The 9,021-nt window shown below is 52.1% G+C and overlaps 1 protein-coding gene across 2 annotated transcripts; it reads left to right on the top strand.

Annotated features, from left to right (window-relative positions):
- The first annotated feature begins 1,429 nt into the window (after window positions 1-1,429).
- On the top strand, window positions 1,430-8,276 carry ZNF263 (zinc finger protein 263). Of its 2 annotated transcripts, none has more exons than XM_057529878.1 (6): window positions 1,430-2,136; window positions 2,999-3,179; window positions 3,667-3,701; window positions 3,951-4,077; window positions 5,631-5,747; window positions 6,262-8,276. In XM_057529878.1, exons 1-6 carry the CDS (start codon window positions 1,750-1,752, stop codon window positions 7,428-7,430), a joined length of 2,016 nt encoding a protein of 671 aa, XP_057385861.1. In that variant the 5' UTR covers window positions 1,430-1,749; the 3' UTR covers window positions 7,431-8,276. The 2 variants fall into 2 exon arrangements, with proteins under 2 accessions (XP_057385861.1, XP_057385860.1); XM_057529877.1 differs by having other exon boundaries at window positions 3,628-3,701.
- Window positions 8,277-9,021: the final 745 nt, after the last annotated feature.

Genomic DNA, 9,021 nt, shown 5'->3' with positions numbered 1-9,021 from the left:
CTGCAGTCCTCATTTTGACCCAAATAAAACTTAACTCATAACTCTCACGTTGTGCGTTTCTTTTTTTAAGTAGACAAGTGGAACAAGAAAAAAAAAAATACAGTACTCAGGACTCTTTCCACCCCCATCATTGAAAGTTGACCCTCTCTGTCCCCACATCACTCTTTACCATCATGGCAGCCTGAACTTTAGCGACAGACTAAAGTGTGATCCTGGGCAAGTGACTTAACTGACACTCTGTAACATGGGGATGATAATAATAGCGTCTCGTTCCTACAATTCTGTGTGCTGTGAGGATCCAGTTGCATGTAAGCAGGCGCTCAATAAACGATTACTGTTTGTCATGATTCAACCCTACGACCTTTTTATCTCCTGAGATCACGGGCCTGACCGTCGCTGGCGGGAATGGAGGAGGTGGGCCGACCTGGGCCGTGTCTCACAGCTGGGCAGCCCTCCCCTCACCAGCACAAAGCCTCGACTGCGCCGGCCAGGGAATCGACCCTCCGGGTTTCCTTCCACTTGCCCCTCACGATGAAATTTCACGGCGGACCAAGGAGGGAGATGAACAAGGATCTCGCCCCCTCAGGGCTGGACAATAAAAGGCACGCCCCCGGCAAGTTTAAAATCGGAAGCCGGTGGTGCCGGCTGGGTCCGCAGCGGCCCTGGGGGACGTCCAGCCGCGAGAGCGCCACGGGCCACAAGCCCATTCTCCCCACTGACGGCCTCTGCATCCGGCCCCGCAGCGCCAGCACCTCAAGGGCGCAGGCGCTGGCCGCGCTGCCTACGGCATCTCTCCGCAGGCCCTGCGGCGGCGCTCACCCGGCCGGGGCCCACTCTTCTCCGCCTCTCCCAGGCACCGAGCAGGCGGCCGAGTGGACCCTGGCTCAAATGCCTTGGAGGCTGCGCGGGCGGGTGGACCCTCTGCTGCAGCTCCGCCTAACTGCAGCGGGTGGGGACCACCTTGAAATCCGTTTTGACCCGGACAGCGATTCTCAAATTTGTCTGTGGGGGAAGAATTTTTCCACTTGTCTGTGGAGGAGCTTGTTAACAATTCAGATTTTCGGGCCCCACCCCGACACTCAGAGGCACAGGATCTCGCGTAACTCGGAGATCTGCACTTAAGTAAGCTTTACGAGGGATTCTGACCCTGGTAGTCCGCCGGTCACACCCGATTTGGGCTTAATTTCCACTAACCGACCTACGGATTCCGGCTCCCAGGGGTTTCCGAGATCCCGGAGCTCACCCGATGGCCCCGCCTCTCGTCCCCAATTGGCCCCTCGCTCGTCCCGCCCCTGCAGGCAAATCTTTTCTTCTGGTTGGTCAGCGGTGAGTGTGTGGCGAGACCTGACCCAATGGGCGCTAGAGTTCTCCGAACGTGACCGGGAAGTTGGTCCGGAGCAGGCGCCGTTGGTTGTTGACGCCTAACGCGCTCTGAGACTTCCGGCGTGGGAGTCGAGCTCCGAGTCCTGCGTGAGTCCGCGGCAAGGGAGAAAGCCTGGTGCTTAGGTCCTGCCCTGGGGCGGTCCTGGCGGGGGCGGGCCAGGGGGTGGTGCGGCGGCGCCTGCAAACGACTGACGCCGAGGCGCCGGAGCCGGCTGCGCCCGCCCTGGAGCCGGGCTCCTCGACCGGGATTTGGGGCTTCGGGGCCCCCGGCTCTTGTGGACGCCCGCCATCCTTGCGCGGGGCCCGGGGCGCCTTCCTAACTGGGCGCAGCTGGTTTAGGGGCCAAGGCGGTGTGGGGACCTGAAGATGGCGTCGGGTCCGGGCTTCCAGGACCGGGAAGGGCTCCTGATAGTGAAACTGGAGGAGGACTTCGCCTGGAGCCAGGAGCTGCCCCCGACAGACCCAGGACCCAGTCCGGAGGCCTCCCATCAGCGCTTCAGACGGTTCCGCTTCCAAGAGGCCGCTGGGCCCCGGGAAGCCCTCAGTCGGCTCCAGGAGCTTTGCCATGGGTGGCTGCGGCCTGAGATGCGTACCAAGGAGCAGATCCTGGAGGTGTTGGTGCTGGAGCAGTTTCTGACCATCCTGCCCCAGGAGATCCAGAGCAGGGTGCAGGAGCTGCATCCGGAGAGCGGCGAGGAAGCGGTGACTCTGGTGGAGGATATGCAGAAAGAGCTTGGGAGACTGAGGCAACAGGTGAGAGAAAGAGCTGTTTTATTTGCGGTTTGTTTGGCCCTGAGGACTGGGACATCGCGTTGGCCCAGTTACCCCTACGAATTTATTTGGTTGCCCTGAGTAGACCTTAGGTGGGCAAGAAGCCTTTTTGTAGTTTAGCGAGGAACTTTTATTCTCCAGATTTTCCCCAAGTGGACAGAGCGAGCAGTGAAGAGTGCCCTGTTTCCACGTGGAGGCAGTGTCTCTGCATCAGTGTGAGCCCAGGAGTTAGCTCGCTAGGTTCAAATGCTCACTCTGCTTCGTACTAGCTTTGGGACTTTGGGCAAGTTACTTAATTTCTTTGGGTCTCAGATTTGGTAAAATATCTCTCTAGGGTTGTTTTGAGCATTAGAGAGAGCAGGATGTAGTTTTGATCACACTACTGGTTTACAGTTAGTGCTTAATAGCTGTTAGCTATTGTTAAATTACAGTCAGCAGTCTAATCTCTACAAAGCTGGGTGGCAGTTAATAGTGGACTTAAAAAACTGGCACTGAAGCTCTGAGGCCACTTGCCCCAGGGCCACCCAAGTTTAACTTACCCAGTAGTCAGGAATGGACGCATCTTGAAAAGGTGGGGGAAAGCGAGAGGGAGTGAGGTGTGTCAGAAGAGCTGTGTGGGGAAGGTGTGCACTGGAAGTGAACTCCCCCCACCCCTCACACACATTTTCTCAGGTGTACACGGGGTCAGAAAAGTTTGGTTTTAGTGTAATCCATTCTTCTCTCTTGGTGGGTCCAAAGGGATTGCCAGTGGTTCTCCGTTGAAGGCTTGCCCTCAGAATTCTGTACTAATTTCCCTTCCTTTCGGGCCCTGTTGTGATGGTGAGTGATGTGGGTTGGTTCCCAGGTGACAAACCATGGGCGGGGAACAGAAGTGCTTTTGGAGGAGCCTTTGCCTCTGGAAACAGCACGAGAGTCACCGAGCTTCAAGCTGGAGCCAATGGAGACTGAGCGAAGCCCTGGCCGCAGGCTGCAGGAGCTGCTAGGCCCCAGCCCCAAAAGGGATCCCCAGACTGTAAAGGAGAGGGGTGAGGAACAGTTCTCTGGGCAAGTGGGAGGGAGGAGGCGCTTTGGGGTTGCCCCTGACACCAGCAGAATGCAGCATGGCTGCCAAGGAGGGGGCATTTCTGACCTGAAGGTTTCCAGATGTAGCGTGAAAGACCTAGAAGTGGTTTGGATTCCTCTTGGGGTGGGTGGAGGGAGGGGGATCTCTTAGTAAGCCCTTTTGTATGCAGAACGGAGACATTTAGAGCTCAGTGAATGATTGAGGGCTTTAATGCTTGGGCCAGCAGGGAAGACTGCTGGTACTCTGTTGTTTTGAATACCGCTTTATTATTACTCGATTGCCTTCTTTTGTTCAGTGTTCGATCCTCAGAGCAGAGACTGGGTGTTGGGGAATGGATACTGTGTTGTGATAATCCTTGGGTTGCCAAGAATTAGGAATGCCGTTCTCATCATAATTTCTGTCACCTTCAGCATTATCTGCTCCCTGGCTTTCTCTCTTTCCTCCCGAAGGAAACATGGAAGACAAGGAGCTGACTGGGCCCCAGGTGATGTGGAAGTTCCCATTGTCTCCCCGAAGTTGCTCTTGTGGGGGTGGGGTCCTTTTGCCACTTGGAGAGGATCCTTTCTACCTCACCACATGCATCTCCCCCACCTTCTTTATTTGTCCTCCACACCTCACTTCTTCCCCTTGAAATGTGTCCTCAGCACACCTGGGTTTTGCCCCTTTAACCCATGACTCTGCTTGAATTGTTCTTGGTGCCTCAGGGCCTAAAGGCGATCTTGTGCTGTTTCAGTTGCCTGAGAGCTTAGAGGACGTGGCTATGTACATCTCCCAGGAGGAGTGGGGGCATCAGCATCCTAGTAAGAGGGCCCTCTCCCAGGACACGGTGCAGGAGAGTTATGAGAATGTGGACTCACTGGGTAAGGACTTCTTTTCCAGGGATGAAGGCTGAGCCATTTCTGACCAAGGTCCTGTCCCTTAGGCGCTCACCTCCCGGGTATAAGTTCTGAGTTTAGCCAGACGACCTGCCTTTGTCTAAAGTCCCTTGGACTAAGATCACTTAAATATTTGCCAGGTGCCACAGTTGGCACACTTAAGGGCCCCAGCTGCCAGGGCTGAGGGCGGGGAGTCTGAGCCATAATGAACTTCCTAAGGCAGAACAAGTCAAATCCAATGGTGCCCATCCCCTCCCCCCACCCCATCCCCACTTCCCACCCCTCACACACAGATCACAGGATGCTCTAGGGCTCTAAGTTCTTGATGCCTTGCAAGTTCAAAATGCTTATTCTTCTGACCTCACTTATGTTTTCTATGCTCCATTAGTATTTCTGGGCTCTTCCCCAGAGGCACAAATTTCAGGGGCACTGGCATCAACATTCCAGCTCAGTGGCTGTCCCAGTCCTTAAGAATTCAGGAAGGGGGAAGGCTTTGTGGAAATTTGAAATGATATATATCTAAAACAGGGTCTGAGTAAGTTAGATATAAATTAAGATGCATCTATGTGTTGAACTATTATGCAGAGATTAAAAATGAGGTCTGTGAAATATGACCAAAAACTGGTAGTTGGATTTAGGTGGAGAGTGTGTGGGTATTGTATAATTCCTTCATTTTTTCTGCATGTATGAAAATTCTCATAATAAAAAGTTGGGGGAGTCTTAAAAAACAACATAAAACAGGATTGTGTACGTTACCATTATAGCTATATTGATGCACACCCGGTAGAAGAGTCACACTGCACTTTGTTTTCATACATGAGGTTTTCGTAAAGAGAAGCACAGCTATCATCTCACTTGCACTAATGTTGCAAGGGGGTCACTGCTGGGTTTGGTTGCCTTCACGGGGGCCTTCTCCAGGTTTTCTGTCACTGTGCTGTGGCTTGGTGCCCTAAGTTGAGCACAGCTGTTTCAGTGAGTGCTAAATAGGAAGAGTTTGGATCACAAGTTCTTGAAACTAAACTTTTTAAAGTCCGTGTTTGCTGGAGTTAGAGTGAGCATAGCACAGGGTGGCACTTTTGGGTTTTAATCTCAGGGTCCTCTCAGAGCCCCAGGTCCTTTTCTGATTGTCCATCATATTACATTTTCTCCTTCTGGAGTTGCCCAGTCAAACTTAGTTCTATTTTATATGTATCCATAAGAGTCAAGGCTCTTTCACAGTATTAAACTGATTCCTCAAGTAACTGACCACCCTGACCATGTTTGTTTGTTTGATTGTTGTTTTAATTACAAAAGTTTTACATTCTCATTGCAAAAAATCCCCAGTACTACAAAAGTGTAAAAAGAAAAAGCCACAGTCTCCTTCCTCTAATTTCTTTCTCTAGGGGTAACCAGTGGGAAGAGTTTAGTGTATGTTCCAAGTAATTGCTGTCAGATTTCTGTATCCATTCACTGAAGGCAGGGAACAAGACTATCTTTGTTTGCCCTGCCTGGTAGAGGACAATGGTGACACAGAAATCCTTTTCTTTCATTGTGAACAGAGTCTCAGGTTCCCAGTCAGGAGGCCCTGAGCACCCAGGTGGAACAAGAAGGAAAGCCCTGGGATCCCAGTGTCCAGACTTGCAAGGAGGGCCTGAGCCCCAGGAGCCCAGCTCCAGGTAAGAAACACAGTTGAGCTGCCTGCGCAGCTATCCTCCCACTGTTGGGAATGAGGCATTTGAGGGTCTTGGTGTAAGGCTAGCCCATCACCACTGCCAGGGAGGTACATTCGTCCAGTGTCCCCACTGCCCACTTCCATCCCAGTGATGGCAGGCGAGGTACTCAGGGTGCAAAGTGTAAGGAGGCATTCACTCCTGGGCTCATTTGCCCACCCTAGTCCCAGTCCTGCTCCATCTCACCCATTCCCCAAGGGCAGAAGCCAGAGGCTCAGTTGGAGAGGGAGGTCAGGGCCCCTACAAGGGAATTCAAGACTGGTTTGAGCTCTGATTCCTGAGTGACGGCCCCACCCCTTATGTGGATGCCTGTCTACGGTGCTTTACCTATATGGGGAAGATGGGAAACTGAGGTAGAGCCAGCCCTTCTGGACTTCTGACCTACAGGCAGTAGCACACATGGGATTTCCTGTTCTCTGGTGTAGAAATAACACGGGTTTGGTTTCTCTCGATCTTCCAGGGGAAGAGAAATTTGACAACCTGGAAGAAAGTGCTCAGTCCGTTTGCCCTGAGAGCATCCACCCTCGGGCGCTGCTGCCTGGCCAGGCCGGAGGGGAGGTACCCTGGAGTCCTGAGCAGGGAAGGCCTCGTGACAGGGCCGAAGAGCATTGGGAGCCTCCCCCAGAGGTTCGGATGGAGCAGTCCTTAGTGGGAGCCACAAGTTGCAGAGAACTGGGGCGGCCAAAGGAACTGCGGCCGAAGAAGCTCCATTTATGTCCCTTGTGTGGCAAAAATTTCTCTAACAACTCGAACCTGATTAGGCACCAGAGAATACATGCAGCAGAAAGACTGTGTATGGGTGTGGGGCGTGCTGAAATCTTCGGCAGGAATCCACACTTTTTGTCACTACACAGAGCACACTTGGGAGAGGAGGGCCATAAGTGCCCCGACTGTGGAAAAAGCTTCAGTCAGAATACCCACCTGACTCGGCATCAGCGTACCCACACAGGCGAGAAGCCCTATCAATGTAACGAGTGTGGAAAGAGCTTCTCTTGCAACTCCAACCTCCACAGGCACCAGAGAACGCACACAGGTGAAAAGCCCTACAAGTGCCCTGAGTGCGGGGAGATCTTTGCTCACAGTTCCAACCTCCTTAGGCACCAGAGAATTCACACAGGAGAGAGACCTTATAAGTGTTCCGAGTGTGGGAAAAGTTTCTCTCGCAGTTCTCACCTTGTCATTCACGAAAGAACTCACGAGAAAGAGAGGCTGTACCCCTTCTCTGAGTGTGGGGAAGCAGTGAGTGACAGCACCCTCTTTCTTGCCAATCATGGGACCCACAAGGCAGAGAAGAAACTCTTTCAGTGTTTAACTTGTGGGAAAAGCTTCCGGCAGGGCATGCACCTCACCAGACACCAGAGAACACACACAGGAGAGAAACCATATAAATGTACCCTCTGTGGGGAAAACTTCTCTCATAGATCCAACTTAATCAGACACCAGAGAATTCACACAGGAGAGAAACCCTATACCTGTCATGAGTGTGGAGACAGTTTCTCTCACAGCTCCAATCGGATTCGTCATCTGAGAACCCATACAGGAGAGAGACCCTATAAATGTTCCGAATGTGGAGAAAGCTTTTCTCGGAGTTCACGCCTTATGAGTCATCAGAGAACTCACACTGGATAGAAACAATGGGATTTCTTTTGGGCCCAGATAAGGTGGCATATTCAGAGGGGCCTCTTGTTAAGAGCTGGTATTCCTTACCCAGCATGATCTGCATCTTTAAGGTAATTACTCCAAAGAGGAACCAGGGGAGGGTCGTTGTGAGGGAGGTGCAGAGGCAGCAAAGGATTAGCGGAAAACTGAAAAGGAATTCTGTTGGAACTCCTGAGGATGGCAAGTCTTTGAAGTGACCCTCTCAGGGTGGAATCCCCTCTGAAGTTCTTCCAGTCTCAGGGCACACCTACCCCCTCAGCATATTTAGCCAACTTGAGACTTGGGTGCCTTACTGTGTCCAGTGTGTATCCCAACAACTTTGGGAATCCACAGACTTCCTGGTATTGCTTCCTCACTTGGGACATTCATCAGGAGCTTTTGGGCTCCTGAAGCCCTTGAGACCAAAGAAGAGGGGCCAGGTCTCCTGGGAGATCAGCTGGAGGCACCGAAAGACTGGTGGTGAGTTGCAGCTCTTCTGAAGTCCTGGCTGAGAAGCCACAAGCAATCCCGGGCAGCCACCACAGTGCCCTCAGTGGCCTGACAGTAGGGCTCATTGGCAGGTCATGCATGTAATTGTCACCTCAAACAAAAAGGAACCAGAGACCTAAGAGAAATAGTAAGATGGAATTTGCAGGTCAGCCCAGGAATTGGCAGAGGAAACCGGGGTCTTAATTAGTTTACCCTTTGCAGAGATCAAGTCCTCAGAGGGTTCCATGAAAGGTGGGTTCCCTGGGAGACTTTGAAAACGTGGATCCTGGGGAAATTAGGAATCACGCCTTTCCCTGTTGAAAATATGTTTGGATGGTAATAAATATCTTCAGGAAACATGAGTGTGTGACTCATCATTGAGGGCCTTTGACTTGGCCTCCAGTGTTGATCGGTCTTCCACCTGCTTTGGGTAGAGGACCTGGCTTTCTCTTTGTGGTCTTACTTGGTTGCTAAGGAGGGTTCTGACAATGGTGACAACAGACAGGCTGAGGGAGGGAGCGTGTGGCCCTGGCTGGCTCCAGGCTGGGACTGCTATGTGGTAACAAAGGGTCAAGTCCAGTGGCTGCTTGGGGTGATGTCATAAGGATGTTCTAGAAGGTTTTTTTTTTTCCTTCTATGGTGTACAGCCGTGAACGTTGTCTTTTTTTATTTTTTAACTTAAAAAAAAATTATTCTCTTTTTTTTTTTGGCTGCGTTGGGTTTTCGTGGCTGCGCACGGGCTTTCTCTAGTTGAGGCAAGCAGGGGCTGCTCTTCATTGCAGTGCGCTGGCTTCTCACTGCGGTGGCTTCTCTTGTTGCGGAGCACGGGCTCTAGGCGCGCGGGCTTCAGTAGTTGTGGCACGCAGGCTCAGCAGTTGTGGGTTGCAGGCTCTAGAGCGCAGTCTCAGTGGTTGTGGCACATGGGCTTAGTTGCTCCGCGGCATGTGGGATCTTCCTGGACCAGGGCTTGAACCCGTGTCCCCTGCGTTGGCAGGCGAATTCTTAACTACTGCGCCACCAGGGACGCCCTGAACATTGTCTTTTGATTGTTTAGAATGTTTACTTTCTTGCAAAGTAGATAAAGGAAGATCTG

Source organism: Balaenoptera acutorostrata, chromosome 15, assembly GCF_949987535.1.
Source record: "Balaenoptera acutorostrata chromosome 15, mBalAcu1.1, whole genome shotgun sequence".
Classification (NCBI taxonomy): Eukaryota; Metazoa; Chordata; class Mammalia; order Artiodactyla; family Balaenopteridae; genus Balaenoptera; species Balaenoptera acutorostrata.
This window is presented reverse-complemented; position numbering and strand designations above follow the sequence as displayed.